A 17562-nucleotide genomic window follows, 5' to 3' on the forward strand; every position below is an offset into this window, starting at 1 on the left:
GGTTTTGCAGTTGCCCCAACCAAAAAAAAAAAAAATACAGAAGTATGGATTCCAGAGCAGACCAACTTAGTGGCGATGTCTGCAGTGGGCCAGGTGTCTGGGTTTTAGCTGCCTCTAGGGGATTGCTCTGATGGGCCACACACTCTGGGTGAATGGGAAGGGACAGGACAAAGCCAGAATCTACAAGACCCCATGATTCCAATTTTTTTCATCATGTTCTTGTTCAGTCACTCAGTCGTGTCCAACTCTTTGCAGCCCTGTGGACTGCAGCACACCAGGCTTCCCTGTTCTTCACCATTTCCTGGAACTTGGTCAAACTTATGCCCATTGAATCAGTGATGCCATCCAACCATGTCATCCTCTGTCCCCTTCTCCTCCTGCCTTGAATCTTGCCCAGCATCAGAGTCTTTTCTAATGAATCGGTTCTTGGCATCAGGTGGCCAAAGTATTGTAGCTTCAGCTTCAGCATCAGTCCTTCCAATGAATATTCAGGCTTGATTTCCTTTAGGATGGACTGGTTTGATCTCCTTGCTATCCAAGGGACTCTTCAAGAGTCTTCTCCAACACCACAATTCAGAAGCATCAATTCTTCAACATTCAGCCTTCTTTATGATCCAACTCTCACATCCATATGTGACAACTGGAAAAACCATAGCTTTGACTATATGGACCTTTGTTGGCAAAGTGATATCTTTGCTATTTAATACACTGCTTAGGTTTGTCATAGCTTTTCTTCCAAGGAGCAAGCATCTTTTAATTTCATGGCTGTAGTCACCATCTTCAGTGATTTTGGAGCCTAAGAAAATAAAGTCTCTCATTGTTTCCCCATCTATTTGCCATGAAGTGATGGGACCCGATACCATGATCTTCGTTTTTTGAATATTGAGTTTTAAGCCAGCTTTTTCACTTTCATCAAGAGGCTCTTTAGCTCCTGTTCGCTTTCTGCCATAAAGGTGCTGTATCTGAGGTTACTGATATTTCTCCCAGCAGTCTTGATTCCAACTTTTGCTTAATCCAGCCAAGCATTTTGTATGATGTACTCTGCATATAAGTTAAATAAGCAGGGTGGCAATATACAGCCTTAACATACTCCCTTCCCAATTTGGATCCAGTTTGTTGTTGCATGTCTGGTTCTAACTGTTGCTTCTTGACCTGTATACAGGTTTCTCAGGAGGCAAGTAAGGTGTTCTGGTATATCCCAGCTCTTCCATAGTTTGTTGTGATTCACACAGTCAAAGGCTTTAGCGTAGTCAATGAAGCAGCGGTAGATGTTTTTCTGGAATTTTGTTGCTTTTTCCATGATCCAGCAGATGTTGGCAGTTTGATCTCTGATTCCTCTGCCTTTTCTAAATCCAGTTTAAACATCTGGAAGTTTTCGGTTCATGTACTGTTGAAGCCTAGCTTGGAGAATTTTGAGCGTTACTTTGCTAGCCTGTGAAATGAGTGCAATTGTGCAGTAGTTTGAACATTCTTTGACATTGACTTTCTTTTGGTGTGGAATGAAACTGACCTTTTCCATTCCTGTGGCCACTGCTGAGTTTTCCCAATTTGCTGGCATATGGAGTTTACACCATCTCTTAGGATTTGAAGTAACTCAACTGAAATTCCATCACCTCCACTAGCTTTGCTCATAGTGATGCTCCTAAGGCCCACTTAACTTCTCACTCCAGTATGTCTGGCTCCGGTGAGTGATCACACTATCGTGGTCATCTGGGTTATTAAGATCTTTTTTGTATAGTTCTTCTGTGTAATCCTGCCACCTCTTCTTAATATCTTCTACTTCTGTTAGGTCCATACCATTTCTGTCCTTTATTGAGCCCATCTTTGCATGAAATGTTCCCTTGGTATCTCTAATTTTCTTGAAGAGATCTCTAATCTTTCTCATTCTATTGTTTTCCTCTATTTCTTCACATTGATCACTTAGAATTTTCCACAGTTTGTTGTGATTCACACAGTCAAAGGCTTTAGCGTAGTCATTGAAGCAGCAGTAGATGTTTTTCTGGAACTCTCTTGCTTTTTCTATGATCCAGCAGATGTTGGCAATTTGATCTCTGATTCCTCTGCCTTTTCTAAATCCAGCTTGAACATCTGGAATTTTTCAGATTTCTTATCTCTCCTTGCTATTCTTTCATCATGTACCCATATTTTAAAAGTTGAATGTGTAGCTCCTATACATAGGTATTGTATATGTACTGCTGCACAAATACATTTACTATGAAATATAGCAAAAATATACACTTAAAAGGTTTACATAAGAGATAAATTATCCTGCTTCCTTTGCACACTCCCTGGACCGTCTTTGCTTGCCCTGCTTCGACAGCATGTCAACTATCTAGAACCTGGCCCCTCCATCCTTCTGTTAGTCGTCCTGACGTCAGGAAGTGGGACAGCGGTGAGGAGGAGGGGCCACTCTGAGAACTTGCGGCCTATTAAAAGGCCAGTGATAAGCCACCATGTTCATTTACCCCCCATCAGTATTCATCTGAGGGGTATTATGATATGTAATCTCATGGCACGCCAAGAGTGTCAATTAGCTGTTCAGCCCCTGAAACAGAGCTGTGCATAATTCACTAGAAATTCACTCTCTTTGCCTTCCTCCAACGGGGCTGAGGTTTGCGGAGGGCCTCAACTTGCCTGGATCTGGGAGTCCTGTGTGCAGCCTGCTGTTCTGACAGATCCCCATCCCTCAGCTTCCCAGGTGCTGATGGCCACCGCGCTGCTGCTGCCCTCGGAGGGAGAGCTCTGTCACTCGCTCTCGGGGAGCTTGGCAACGCCAGAAAGATTTCTTAGGCACTGTTATTCATATTTGAAGAATGCCCATTTAAAAGTTTTAAAAGGTCACCCTTCTAGTTCCCCGAGCATAATAGCCCGTTGTCACTGCACTCCGTGGTACGCGGCCCCCCTCCCTCCTGCCCGGGCTTGCGGGAGCCGCAAGCAGCCGCCTGGTGGGAGAGGCCCAGCTCCTGACCCTGTGCTTGGCCTTGTCTGCCTTGCACCCTCCAGATGGTGGTGTGCAGGGGCCTCTTCTGCTTTAACAGGGGTGGGGTGGTGGGCGCAGGTGCCTCAGCTTTTTGTTCTGCTGTCTTCAAGGAGAGAGATCTTAGCTCTGCCCAGTAATAACAACACCAACATGCAGTGACAACAGCTACTGAGGATTTCGTGCCAAGAGCTGTGATAAATGCCCCACATCCATTCCATTCTCACTGCAGCACTCTGGGTAGCTCTAATGTGCTCCGTTTTATCGATGAGGAAGCTGAGGGTGAGCAGAGAGAACTCGCTTGCCAGGGGCGGGCAGCCCAACCACACACGCAGGCCTGGCAGAGCCCAGATGCAGGGCCTCTCTGTGAGGAGAGGCCGCCGGCCCACGTGAGGCCAGGCTCGTCGCTTCTGGCCTGGACTTGTTCAACTCTTCCCTGTGTGTTTCAGATCCTGTGGACCATGAGCCCGCTGTATCTCCACTGCTCCCTCGAAAAGAGCGGGGTCCTCCAGATGGCGGCCTCAATGAGGATGAACGCCTGCTTCCCAAAGACAAGAAGACCAACTTGTTCAGCGCCTTGATCAAGAAGAAGAAGAAAACTGCCCCGACCCCTCCCAAACGCAGCAGCTCCTTCCGGGAGATGGATGGCCCGCCCGAGCGGAAAGCGGCCAGTGAGGAGGAAGGCCGGGAAATCAGCAACGGGGCGCTGGCGCCGGCACCCCTGGACGCAGTGGAGTCGGCCAAGATGCCGAAGCCCAGCAGCGGGGCCGGGGTCCCCAACGGAGCCTTCCGGGAGTCTGGGGGCCCGGGCTTCCGGTCGCCCCACCTGTGGAAAAAGTCCAGCACACTGACCAGCAGCCGGCTGGCTGCCAGTGAAGAGGAGAGCGGTGGCGGCGCCAGCAAGCGCTTCCTGAGGTCCTGCTCGGCCTCCTGCGTGCCCCACGGCGCCAAGGACACAGAGTGGCGGTCAGTCACCCTGCCTCGGGACCTGCAGTCCACCGGCAGGCAGTTCGACTCGTCCACTTTCGGAGGCCACAAAAGCGAGAAGCCGGCCCTGCCTCGGAAACGGGCAAGCGAGAACAGGTCTGACCAGATGACCAGAGGCACGGTCACCCCGCCACCCCGGCTGGTAAAGAAAACCGAGGAGGCTGCCGACGAGGTCTTCAAGGACGCGGCTGAGGCCAGCCCAGGCTCCAGCCCACCCAGCCTGACGCCGAAACCGCTCCGGAGGCAGGGTGTGGCTGCGCCTCCCTCCAGCCCTCCCCATAAGGAGGAGGCTGGCAGGCCCAGTGCCTCGGGGACGCCCGCCGAGCCAGCACCCGCCACCAGCCGGACCGGGCCAGGAGCTTCCGGAGGGCCCAGCAAGGCCGCTGCCACTGCTGCAGAGGAACCCCGGGGGAGGAGGCACAAGCCCGCCTCCGAGTCCCCGGGGAGAGACAAGGGGAAGCTGTCCAAGCTCAAACCCGCCCCGCCGCCCCCGCCCCCCACCTCCACTGGCAAAGCTGGGAAGCCCTCGCAGAGCCCCAGCCAGGAAGCGGCCGGGGAGGCAGGCGCCGGGGGGAAGGCGAAACCCGTGGCTCTGGCTGCAGACGCCGTGAACAGCGACACCGCCAAGCCTGGCCAGCTGGGAGAGGGCGCCAAGAAGCCCGCACTCCCATCCATGCCAAAGCCCCCGGCATCCACCAAGCCGGCAGGGACCCCAACCAGCCCCACCCCTACCCCCGCCACCTTGCCGTCAGCACCCTCTGCCCTGGCAGGGGACCAGCCGTCCTCCACCGCCTTCATCCCACTCATATCGACCCGCGTGTCTCTTCGGAAAACCCGGCAGCCTCCTGAGCGGATCGCCAGTGGCGCCATCACCAAGGGCATGGTGCTGGATGGCACCGAGGCCCTGTGCCTGGCCATCTCCAAGAACTCGGAGCAGATGGCCAGCCACAGTGCCGTGCTTGAAGCCGGCAAAAACCTCTACACGTTCTGCGTGAGTTATGTGGACTCCATCCAGCAAATGAGGAACAAATTCGCCTTCCGTGAGGCCATCAACAAACTGGAGAACAACCTCCGGGAGCTGCAGATCTGCCCAGCAACAGCAGGCGGTGGCCCGGCAGCCACTCAGGACTTCAGCAAACTTCTCAGCTCCGTGAAGGAGATCAGCGACATCGTGCAGAGGTAGCAGGAGCCGGCGGCGCATGAGGGCTCCCTGTGTGCGCCCGGGGCAGCGGGCAGGCGGCCGGCAGGACCCACACGTGGGGACCTTGGCCTGGAGCTCTGCACCGGGCAGAGCAGAGGCCGCCATGGAGCACAACGCCACGACTTTGTCCTGCCCGCCATCCTCCTGCACTCGCCTCCCCGCTCCGCCTGGCCCCTGGAGCCTCATCCAAGTTCTGTCTGTGGCGTTCCCGCTCTGTGGACTGCCGTGGGCACGCCAGCCTCCTTTCTGCGTGTGGGGCTTCAAAACTGAGCTCTCGGGGCCAGGCGGGAAGGTCGATGAGCACTTCCTTTCCATCTTCCACCCTGGAGAACCTCCACTGGCTCTGCCTTCGCCCTCTTTGTCCCGAGGAAGGAGCACCCTGAATGGGAGCTGAGTCAGCAGGGCCTGGGGACTGTCCCCTCCACTCACCCCAGGCAGCGAGTGTACACTCCCCTCACTCGGGCCGCCTGCTGAGGACATGTGTCCAGAGCCACATCCTGGGAAGTGCGGCCCGAGGATCACCCCACTCCCCACCCCCCCGCACCATCCCCCCGTGTGAAGGACAGCTCTTGACTGAGGGCTGAGACAGGCCAGGGCGCTGCCACCAGCCATCCTCTGGGTCCCAGTCTGGGAGGAAGCCAAGGAGTCTGCGATGGGGAGAGTTTCCTCGCCGTCCTCTCCAGGTCCTCAAGGCCCCGTCACCTGCTCTCCTGTGACGTGCACTGCTAATCCTGGATAGAAAGCTTGAGTCTGGAGGGTAGCAGGGTCGCGGGGGAGCACACGGGGGCTCCAGAGGCAGGAGGGGGTGGCGAGTGTGGGGGCGCAGCCAGGCCCAGGATGGCCCAGAGCGGGGCCTGGCAGGTCGGCAGTGAGCACAGTTACCTTCCTTCCGAATTCCCAGGGGCCCTGATAAGGTGCTCAGTCTTCACTTCCAGTTGCTCTCTTTCCATTCCATCGTGCTCCTCCAAGGCAAAGTAGATTCTTGCAGGGCTCTTTCCCTGGTGACAAGCCAGTCTTCAGCTTTCCGGAGTTCTTGAAGCATTTCCAAGCTGCCCTCAGCACAGCTGCCACCCCAGAGAGAAGGAGCCGCCATCGGGCGCCCAGCGTGCACGCAGGAGGGAAAGGACTGGGGCACCAAAGCCCCGCCCAGCGTGGGCTATGCCCCGATGGGCACGTAGCTTATGTAATTACCACAAGCAACACTTAACCTAATGTTCCGGTGGGAGTCATCAGGGATGAAGAGAATCAGACAAAGGAAACCCCAGGAAGGGTCTCAGCAGTCCTCAGCGTCATCTCCCCAGGCTGCCCAAGACTAGGCTTGGGGGCAGGAGCCCGCGTGCCCTTGACCTTGACCTGGAGCAGCTACTGAAGAGTGGGCCGGCACCTGCCTGGGCCTTGCTCAGGAGAACCGGAGGAGAAACCAGGAGGAGACCGCCTCCCACCCGCTCCCCAGGCCGCCCTGTGCCCATGACCTCACTCGGGCCCTGTTTGTACACTAATCACCTGAGTTTGTCTTTTATTTCTCTGATAGAGATGGTTTCCTCTGGGTTGTTTTATGCTGTTTTCACAGCTCCTCACCTCTTTGCCCCCCCGGGCTGCTGTGCTGCGCAGACCGAGGGGGGTGTGTGCCCGAACACCGCCAGTGGCCTTGCAGACGAAGCGGAACGAAGCCCACCAGGTCCCCTCCACTGCCCGTTTCTGAGGTACTTGTCTCTTCCTGTTCACATGATGTGCCACTATATTTTGCATTTATACTTTGGTATTACACTCTTTTATAGACTTGCCCTTTTATAAATTACCTGTAAATAGTTTTCCACTGTCCTCCCTTCTGCAGTGCCTATGGTGTCTTTTTTATTGGTCCAGTACATTTTGTTTCTGTATATGACTCTGTGTTTTTTGAATCCACGTCTCTCCTCCGTAGTATTTTTTAAATAAATGTTTACAACACCAGACCTTGGGGTAATTGCTGTGGTCCGTAATTCTTCCCTGTCATCCTCAGAGCCCCGGCGCGTGCGTGGGCCGGGAGGGAGCCAGGCTTTCCAGAAGCGGCCAGGCCATGTCGGATCTCACGTGACAGGAGAGAACAGGAGTTCGGCAGAACCCCGCACCGGCTGTGTCACCAGCCAGCCCTCACGTTGGGCCCCTCTGCGCCCTCGAGCCCTGCTCGCCAGCGGCCTGGCTCGGCGGCGGCACTGAGAACAGGCTGTGCTCCCACGCGGGCTGCGGCCGTCTGGCGTGGGAAAGGAAGACCAGCGTCAGCAGTGCCGCCCATGCCTGAAATGGGGAGGGGAAGGTCACGTCCGGAATGCCTCTCTGGCCTGAAAGTGTTCAGCCCTCCCCACGGGCTTTTTCTTTTTCTCCTTGCATTTGAATTCACTTTCAGCCACTGTCATCAGTCCCCAAAGCGCTGTCCACTCACTCGTGTTCAGTGCACCAGGCGTCTTATTTCTCGGTGGACGAAGACGAGGAGGGTGTGCCAGCCTGCGAGGGGATGGAGCCACCAGCCAGGGCCACGGCGTGACTTCTCCCACGGGGACCTCCAGAGGGGGTTTTGACGTGTCCTCAATATCCGTTCTCCATTTGACGCCAGCTGGTGGCTTGGAAAGTGGACGTCGGGGAATTGAGTAGCTGCCCCTTGCTAATGATACTTAATGATAGAGCAGGCCTGTCAGAGGACGCACTTCCTGTCCACCAGAGCCCAGTGAAGACACGGTCCAGTGGAGCCTCTCTCCCAGAGACCTGGGCAGTGAGCCATGCCGCTCCGTGGTGGGGGCAGTGGAAACGCCAGCCCCGGGACGAGGTCAGCGGGACCCGCGGTGTGTGCTCAAGTGGCATGGCTCCAGGCAGCACCAGGGAACAGGTCTTCTCGTCTCACGGAGGCAAAAGCGGGCCCAGGCCACAGGGTGAGTCAGTGGCAGAGCTGTCAGTGGACACCAGAGCTCCCGAGTTGGGGACTTCCACGGGGAGCAGGCTCTTCCTTTGAGTGGCAGCTCTCAAGTCTGAAAGAGGACATGGGATTGCAGTGACAGTTCCCGCTGACGGCTGCTTCCCCTGGGTCAGGCGTACATGGGTCCCGGACTCCTCATGGCAGCATCGCAGACGGGGTGAGCTGTCCCGTCTTCCCACTGCCCAGCAGAGAGCTCGTCCAGTCACAGCTCCCACGCGGTGAGACCAGGACGAGGCCTCGTGTACGCGCAAGTCACCCTGGCAGCTGTATCGGCATGAGGCAGGGTCTCAGAAGGCTCTAATCCAAAGTAACGTCTTCCACAAGTGTCAGGCAAGCTGAAGAAGCTTACTTGGATCTCACCGTTCTAGGTCAGTGGTCCTGAACCTCTTAGGTCACAGAACCCCTTGAGAACCTAGTGAGGACTGGAATATAGCCCCAGGAAGACATATCTGTGTATACACACAATGGTGGCCAAAGGTCTGAGTCATGCCTTTGAGGTCCAGAACCAAGGAGGGGGCACCCAAGGGCCAGGCCCCAGAAGGCGGGCAGCTGCTATTGACATGGTTACCTTGAAATGTATAAGCCTCCTGCCTCAAAAATTTTAAAACCTTTCAGATCCCCAAACTGAAAGCAATCATCAAGAGGGGAACAGAATAGGTAGGGGTGGTGTGTTCATGCCATGGAATGTTGGGGGGCACTGGGAGTGGGAGGGGTCAGACTCACCCCACTCCATGGTACATGGTGCCGGGCAGCTGCCAGACCCAGCACAGTGATGTTTAAACGAGCACGTGGTCTGGTGGAAGAGGTCAGAAGGGCGGGTGACGCGGGGTACGTAGCCTGGGTGGTGCCAGCTAATGGGTGTGTCACTGGCTGGAAACTCATCCAACCACGCTTAGAATTGGGGCACATTCCAGATGTGTGTTAGGTTGCACTGAAGATTTTCTTAGAATTACAGCTCCCAGGGGAGTGCTTTTAGCTACTCTACGAATACACTCCGCACCACCATGGGAAACCCCCACACATTTTCAGAATTAACGAGGGAGGTTCTGTGACCATCTTCATTTCATGGGTGGGAAAGCTAGGTTCAGAGATGTGCGGCAGCTAGCCCAAGGTCACACAGCACGTGCCTGCTTAACACCTACTGTGCCTGACTCATCTGGCGACAGTCCAGATGGCCACAGCACAATCCGCGGAGATTGGGGCTCCAGGGCCAAGCTCACCTCCCCTCCTCCATCGTGAAAGGGAAGGTTAGAACTACAGCTCGCCCAACCCTGTCGGCATCAGGTGTTTTATAGATGGCACTCCTCAGCTGAGCACTCAGGGCGGGGGGCCCATGTCAACGTGCTGTCTTCGTACAGAAGATGTTAGGTGAGACAAGACTGCCCAACTGTGGTGTCCCCTGTCTTTGGTGCCAGCCCTCCTCCATGGTCGCCCCCCATCTCGGGCCAGGGCCCCAGCTCCCTGTCTGGACGGTTAGAGCGCCCTGCCTGAGTCTGGGTCTCCCCTGGTATGTGTCTTGCAGCATCTTTGGCGCCAGGCGCTGTTGGGATGAGTTGACGCCTCACTTTCTGCAGCTGCTGGTGATGGTCTGCTATTGCTCCCGCCCCCAACCTCTTTTTTTCTTGGACATTTTTATTAATATTTCAAACATGCAAGAAAATACTGGCAAATATTCCCCATCCATTTTAAGAGCTAAATACCTGGAGATCTGCACACCAAGATGGAGCGTTGTGTGTGTGTGTCTTGAATGCTTAACATGAGCGAATGCATCAGCTCCCAGGTGCCTGGGCCAGAGGACAGCACGGCCACGCCAGGTGGAGCCGGCCGGGCCACCGGGGGAGCGTAATTGCCCTGCTTCCGAAGCAGATGTTTTCCGAAGAGCCTCACCCTCACTAATCTGGGGAGTAATCTCCATCAAGGAGAGGGGGCTGTGTGGGGATGGCACGAGAGACCCCCAGACCTTTACAGAGCCGGGGGGGTCGAGAGGTGTGGGGAGGTTAAAGAGGAAGGTTAGCCAAATGCAGTGGGAGTGGATTTAATAGATCAACGCCCATAGCAGTTTGATTGTTTTGATTTTCAGGTTTATTGAACTTGAATGTACAAGCAACTGGAGAGGACAGCTTTGTTGTTGATTTCTGTTTAATGATGAAAGCCTAATGACAGGTTATCCACTTTTGAAGGCCCTCCCCACTCCCCCTCCCCACTTTATCTCGGATTTCTCCACCGAGGTTAACCTAATCCTAGTAAATTAAAAGCCAGCCGGTGCATACCCACAGCGTGCGTAAACACGTGCGGGAGCGTTTTCCCCCTCGGTGACCTCCAGGTTCTCAGTTCTCACCGTTAGTGACTGCGGGGGTGGTCCTTTAGTCCCAGGAGTAGAAGTCGCCCAAGCGCGCGGGCCAGGGGACCTTGCTGCAGGGCGTCCCTCTGCCCTTGGTCTGTTGTGTTTCCCCCCACCCCCGTGTGTCACGAGCACATTCTCTGGGTTCTTTGTGTGTGTAAATGAGCTACGGGGTGGAGTACTTACTCCAGGATGCTGCCTCGCCTCCCCCTGTATCAGAGTGGAGGTGAGCACGTGCCTGGGTGACAGCCCAGGCTAGGACGCTGCCTGCCTCCTCTGGCCACCCCGTGTTGTACGGCCTCCGCAGCGGGGCTTTCCTTGACTGGTTTCGTGAGCTTTCCCTTCCTGGCTTCAGGGCCGAGTGTTTGCTTCTTTCACCCACAAAGACCACCCCCCACCCCCAATCAACCTGTCACATTAGCAGCAGACCTCCCGGCTCCTCCCTCCCTCGCCAGTGGCAGAGCCCAAAAGGTACGCCGTGCCTCCCAGACTCAGCGTCACTGCCGGCCCTGAGCCCAGGACATGTGCTCTAAGCAGCTTGCTTCAGCATAAGGCGAAGCTCCGACTCCTGCGTCCCCGCCCCTCCCTGCATCCCATTTCTGCTCCCCAGTCAGCCCGCCTCTTTTTGTGGCTCAGATCTGTCACCCCTTAATGAAGTGACTTTCCGGGCTGTCGAGGATTGAGAGCTGCTACCGGGGAACCTAAGTCTCTAATAGAACGGGAAAAACACTGCGAAATGCTCTGAGGTGCCAAGCTGGGCCCAGGCCCAGTGTGGTTCTAAAAAGGCTAATAAGAATCTACCAATTAATTGTGACAGCTCAATGGAGAATTATTCAATTGTGAACAGGGGCAAGTCACGGCTCCCAAGGGAGGAGGAGAGGTGTTGCCATGGCAACATCGATACAGGTTCTGGTCCTGGCAGTTGAAGCCAGCCAGGGAGTGAGGAGCATCAGACTGCTGAAGCTGACTAGGGTCGGAATGCAGGACTCACCAAAGCCACGTTTGAAGGAGATGCTCCGCCTCGCCCCAGGGCTGCCCAGTGCGGGCTTCCCTCGGGGTAGAGCAGTTGCTTTCAGAATCCTCCTCGCTTGGAGAAAACCAGGGCAAGAGCTGTCTAGCGCAAGAGGAAAAATGCACCACCCCGTGTGTCTTTCCCTGTACCTCTGACCATGGGTATTTCACCAACTGCCAATTAAGGAGATGCCGGGAGAGGTGTGTGGGGTACAGGAGACACGATTTCCATCTCCCCAAAGTCAAGGCAACTCACAACTCAGGAAGTGAAGTTCCCAGGGCACAGAGGACCTGCAGGCAAGAGTCAGGAGGGCTTCCCGTCAGTTTGCAGTCACTACAACTTTTATTTCAAAAGACAACAATACATTCACATTCTGAACACTGGACACTCAACCTTGCTGCAGCAAAAAAAAAAAAAGTATTCCTTCCTCATTCACCTCCCACAAGACTTCTCGGCTTGGCAAACGTTGTACCACCGATGAGGACAGTTGTCAGAAGGGCTGGGCAGCGGGTTCCGAGTGGCATCGCAACACCGTAGCAAGTTTATCTTGCCAGAGGGATGTTGTCTTAATGGGATGGAGAACAAGATTTTTTTTCCCATTGTTAACTTTCAGAACCACAGTCTGTACCCAGTGGAATGTGCTCGCTCACAGTCGCACTTCAGATGTCAACCCCTGACGTCCTGGTGGAGACTGTCAAAACTTTGGTTATCCTACGGAATCACTCAGGCCACCTACCTTTAGGCCAGAGCCAGCACAGCCAGCTCTGCCTGTTCAGATTCGTGGTCCAAGGGCATCCTCAACTCCAGGCCCCAGGAGGAGGGGGCTGAAACGCAGCAGACTGCCAGGGGGCGGTGCCGGATGTGGTATCTCTTGTTACCTTGCTTTTCTGGTCTTTTGAGCTCCTTTTTGACACCATCCAGGGTTTTTTTGCTTCAGCAAAGTTGGAAATCAAAAGTAAGCACCCACCTAACCAATCCTACTGCTTTTATAATTCCTATTGTCGTCCTTTATAAGAATACCCCACACCTTCTCAGTATCTTGGTCTTTTGAGGCCAGAGGAGAAGCGTGTGGAAACGGCGGGGATGGGGTCGGGTGGAGAGGGGCCCTTCCCAGGATCGCTGGCCCCTTCACCCCCGGCCAAAGCGGAAGCTGAAGCCCCCTTTCTTCCTGCTGTAGCCGTTGAGCTCCTCAGCCAGGGTCCCCAACGGGCCCCCCACCTTCTCGGCCTCCTCCAGGAGGAGGCCAGTGGCCTCGCTGCCATCGTCCTGCCTCCCGAGACGCAGCTTGAAGCCAGCACGCGCCCTGCCCAACGCCCGCAGCTCCTTGGCCGTGATGAGTAGGGTGTGTGGGTGCGGGGCTCTTGGCCACCCAGGGGGGCCCCACGGGGAGGGGTGTCCCCCCTCTGGGTGCGTCCAGCTTATTTCACGTCCGGTGCCCCCTACGGCGTCCACGGGCTCCTCTGTGTCCAGCACCGGGAAGCAGGCACCCAGGGGCAGGAACAGGAGGTAGGGCAGGGAGTAAGGGTTCCGCATCTGGTCCAGAAGAGAGAGAGGAGGAGGTTACGGGCTGCACCCCGGGGCCACGCACAGCTGTGCGCTTGCTTCCCGGGGCCCCGGGCCGCCGTCAAAGGCGTGAGCTGGCTGCTCAGTTGAGCCCAGCCTGCAAGCAGCGTGAGGAAGTGTCACCACGTTGGGGGACCAGGCCTTTATTTTCTTAGCAGGTTCAGGAGCCAGCCGCGCCAATTAGGCTGGTTCTCCCTCTCCTGCAATCTTTTGACGGCCTTGGCAGCTTAGCACACTAATGCCGCTGCCGCTGGGATGGCTTACAGGCGGCCCTGGGAGAGCTCAGCAAATTTGGGCTCATTCTTCCCTTATTATAATTATTGACTCCTGGGCCGTATCATCTCAGAGCCATAGGGTAGAGTTAATAGCATCTACCCCTCTTCGTTTTCAACTCGATAATTAATGGGTCTGGTTAAGCTGTTTAGCGGGGATGCTCTGCTCATGTCTCTGCGACGTGGAAGCCAGTCGCTCCCGAAAGCAGGAACCAGATCTGACGGCCCGGCCTAACTCAGACATCCTCCCAGAGAGGAGCGCTTGCCAGCGCCTGCTGAGCACCAACTGTGTACCTGAGTGACAATGATAGTCGCTCAGTTATGTCTGACTCTTTGCGACCCCATGGACTGTGTAGCCCGCCAGGCTCCTCTGTCCGTGGACTTCTCTAGGCAAGAATACTCAAGTGGGTTGCCATTTCCTTCTGAAACTGTGTAATCTGGCTGCGAGGTAAACCTTTGCCTGCATGGCTGCACTTTTACCTTCACAGTAAACCTAACTTGAAGCCCTGCTATTCCTGTTTTTATTTTCAGGCAAGAGAACTGTCAGAAAGGCTAAGAGACTGTGCTCAGGACCCACAGCTAGAAAGCAGAGGCTCTAGGGTTCCCGATTCTAATGGCCAGGGGGCTTCTTGGGCTGTAGGCCAATTTAACCATCCCCACCTGATACTGTCCGGGAGGGCCTCCCTTATTCCCTTCTACAGAGGAGGCAGGATCCCCAAACGGGTGACCAGCCCAAGCTCTCAGTTCTGTAAGTGACAAAGCTAGGATGCAAGCCCAGGTCTAATTGGGCTGGACGCGGGAATGGCTCCTCTACCCCCTTCACAGCGGTCCTTGGGGATGCGAAACAGAAATAGAGCTTCCCCTCAGTGCCCCTGCCTTGGCAGTAACTGCTCGTCCCCTCGCAAAGGAAGCCTCTTTGGGAATGACCACGGTGGGTGGAAGCTGGCTGGTGAGGAGAGCTGAGGCTGGAATAGAGGGAGCGGGTTCTGGAGAAGACAGCCCAGGCCTCCCAGAGCTCTTTCCAGACATGGCTCCCTTGAAGACATTTCAAAGTGTACTCAGCCCCAAAGCTTAAAAACAAATATTAAAACATGCCCTCCCACCTCTTCCCAAATCCAGCCCTCCTACGCCTCTCTCATCTCCTGAGGCTGGGGCAACCTCTTACCTGCCTCGGGGAAGCCTCTCCGTCAGCATCTGGGTGGGGTGGGGGCTTTTCTCAAGGGCCTTCCTCCCCACAGAAAGTGAGGCAGACAGCTTTGAAACCAGGTGGGAGTCCAGCCGGTGGATGAGTCCACCTGGGAATGGCCTCTGTGTCTCAAAAGGGGGGGTGCCTTCTCTCCTTCCCTTTGCGGGCAGCGTGGACCCCTTCAGGAATCCAGTGGGAGCTTGGAACCTCCACACCAAAAACTGGGCCCCAGCACAAGTTGGGGCTCAGGCCCCATCATCCAGGACTTGGCAGGAGAAGACGGGGAGGCCCAGTGCCGAGCCCTGGAGGGCACCCGTGGCCAATCTCTGCCTGCTCTAGGCAGCAAGATGAGGTGCGGCTCACCACCCCTTGGGGCCTTCCCAACCCTGTGGGTCCCCAGGATTCCTACCGCCTGTGCCCAGCTCCCGACCTGCAGGAGGCCTGAGTGCGATTCCTGCCGGGAATGGAGCGGCCGTACTCACGGTGCTGCGGGTCTGCTCCCAGCTGGGCGGCTGGACCTGGGCCAGGCTGGGCAGAGCTGCTCTGGGTTCTCGTCCAGGAGGTGCGGCTCCCGCGCGCTCCCTGCTTTATATAGCCCCCCCCCACAAGGGGGCCTGTGCCCTGGGCACTCCTGATTGCTGTGCATTCCTGACCCTGGGATTCCATTGGGGACCTGGTAGTGAAGGATGGGACTGCGTGGACCGCGTTGATAAAAGACCCAACACAAACAGGATGTGGTTTGATGAGAGGCCAGACAGTGCCGCCCTTTGGGCAAAGGCAGCCTTGCTTGGAGGAGCCGGGGCGCCTCGTTCACTGTGAGTCACAGGTGTGGCCCTGGGGTCCCACCCGGCCCGGAGGAACCCTAACAGTCCTGCCTTTGTCGGATCTGCTTGCTGGGCCAGCACCTCCACCCCCAGGGGACTCAGGAGGCCAGACGGCTTGGAGCCCACCCTGGCCTGTCGCACGGGTGAGGTGAGGAGCTGTGTTCGGTGCCACAGGTCGCCTGCTCCAGAGCCTTACGAGGGGCATCAGTGCCAGGCTGAGCTGGGCAGCGTGAGAGGGCATGGAGGGGGGCGAGACCACCCCCTCTCTCAAGTCCACACCCCTTAAAACACTGGAGAGTGTGCCTTTTTGCAGGGAGGCTCAGTCCCACCAGACCCCACTGCCCAGCGTGGCGGGCCCCTCTGAGCCTCACCTGGGGAAGGACGGACGGACCTGCGAGTGTGCTCAAACCTCATCCGCCTCTCTGCCGCCGGCCGTGGAGACGAGGCTGTGAGCCCGGTGTGGGGCTCGTTGAGGCCTGGGTGAAGGTCACGGTAGTGGAGGGCACTGGCGTTGGTCACTCCCCAGCCGCTCACTCCCTGGTAGTTTCCCCCGTGAGCTCGGAGGCCCGGGTGGGGAGTGCACGTGTGCGCACCTGCACCGCTTCCCCACAGCGGGGTACAGGGCTGGAAGGGGCGCACCATGGGTGCACAGGTCCCTGTGGGGTCCACTCTGGTCCCTCGGCATCTTGCTCACACCTCAGGGCACTCACCCCACAAAGTCCGGTGTGCCCCTCCACCTGCCCTGTGTGTGATCGCTGAGCGCCCCTGGGGCCTGCTGGGCACGGGGCAGGGAGCGGATGGGCTGCGGGCTAAGCCAGGGGACGGGGCCCTTGGGTAGCATGTTCCCCAAGGCACCAGCCAAAGGGGCATGGCCAGTGCCCAGCACAGGGAACTGCTCTCCTGGGGGCCCCCACTAGCCCGTAGCAGCCCACAGACCCAGGAGCATCCCTCCCGGCCCCTCCCCTCCCCCACCCCTTCCCCATCCACCGTCAGTGTCTGGGGAGACCAGCAGGAGGTGCCCAGCACAGCCCCAGCCTCTGTGTCTCACCCAGCCTAGATTTTCCGGAGCGTGCCAGGCGGCGAGGTGAGTAGGGGCTTGGTGAGGCTTCGGCTGCCCAGCAGTTGTCTGGGGGTGGCTGTTCAGGCCGGACTGAGTACTGAGCCCAGTGGATTCCGGCTCCAGGGCCCTCACCCTGCTGACCTGCACTGGCTTTGCCTGTGAGGTGCTGGTGTGCCTGAGTGTTCAGTTGCTTCAGTCGTGTCTGACTCCTTGCGACCCCGTGGACGATAATTTGCCAGGCTCCTCTGTCCATGGGATTCTCCAGGCAATACTGGAGTGGGTTGCCGTGCCCTCCTCCAGGGGAATCTTCCCGACCCAGGGATCGAACCTGCATCTTGGGCTCCTGCAATGCAGGCGGATTCTCTACCGGTGAGCGACCGAGGTGCTAAGGAAAGGGGTGGGAATCAGCCCACAGGGGAATAGATGGCATTAAAGACCCTTCCCCACTTCCAGCGACCTGAGGGAGGGGCTAGAGTCTTTACTCCCCTCATGGTGACGGGTGGGGAGACAGAGGCACCGAGATCAGAGCTGTGTCCTGGCGCTCCGGTCTCCAGCCCCGTCTGTGGCAGGAATGAGGTCAAGAGGAGGCAGGCAACGCGGGCTGCCTCCGGGCCCCTCGGAGGGGTGTGCTCAGCCTCCTTGGTGAGGGCGAGGACTTTGCAGGCAGGCGCAGGCAGAGGGCACACCGTGTGCCAACTGGAGCAGGTGCAGGGCCAGGTGTGTGTATACGCGAGCACCTGTGCACACGTGTGTGAACGTGTGCATGTGAGCTGGGAGGTGCGGTGTCCTTTCATCTCCCTGGTGAGTGCTGGCTGGTCGTGACACTGGGTGTTGGTTGATGATGGAGCGCAGCCCGCAGTGGGGTCACTGACTCGCTCTGGGGCCTTGGGCCAGATGCTTGCCCTCTCTGTGCCTCAGTTCCCATGTCTGTCAAATGAGACGGTTTGGTTCCCATGCTGTGCCCTGCAGAATTCCTCAGGGATGGCTGTGGACAGTGGGACAGCAGAGGTGGGGGTGAGCCCTGAGGGCCATCCCCCTCCCCCTAGGAGGAAAGTTCCACCTAGCTGTTAACACACTGGGCCTAAAACAGTTCTGCTGTGAAAACAGCCCCTGGCGTGGTTCAGGACGTGGGGGGCCCAGGGCTCTGAGAAGTGGCCATAGAAGGTCCCAAGTGTTGGGCGTGGGTGGGGTA

The 17562-nt window shown here is 56.9% G+C and overlaps 2 protein-coding genes across 3 annotated transcripts in view; one reads left to right on the forward strand and one right to left on the reverse strand.

The window, feature by feature from the left end:
• The window catches only part of ABL1 (ABL proto-oncogene 1, non-receptor tyrosine kinase), a 138028-nt gene extending 130911 nt beyond the window's left edge, over positions 1-7117 (forward strand). For both annotated transcript variants that reach the window (XM_040225400.1, XM_040225401.1), the window contains exon 11: positions 3427-7117. In XM_040225400.1, the coding sequence (XP_040081334.1) occupies positions 3427-5147 (1721 nt within the window). In that variant the 3' untranslated portion in view covers positions 5148-7117. The remainder of the gene's footprint in view (positions 1-3426) is intronic.
• A 4278-nt stretch (positions 7118-11395) lies between these two features.
• LOC120852103 (pyroglutamylated RFamide peptide) lies at positions 11396-14546 on the reverse strand. The gene has a single exon (XM_040225403.1). It carries the CDS (start codon positions 12996-12998, stop codon positions 12594-12596), a length of 405 nt encoding a protein of 134 aa, XP_040081337.1. The 5' UTR covers positions 12999-14546; the 3' UTR covers positions 11396-12593.
• Between the last annotated feature and the right edge of the window lie 3016 nt (positions 14547-17562).

Source organism: Oryx dammah, unplaced genomic scaffold, assembly GCF_014754425.2.
Source record: "Oryx dammah isolate SB20612 unplaced genomic scaffold, SCBI_Odam_1.1 HiC_scaffold_25, whole genome shotgun sequence".
Lineage (NCBI taxonomy): Eukaryota > Metazoa > Chordata > Mammalia > Artiodactyla > Bovidae > Oryx > Oryx dammah.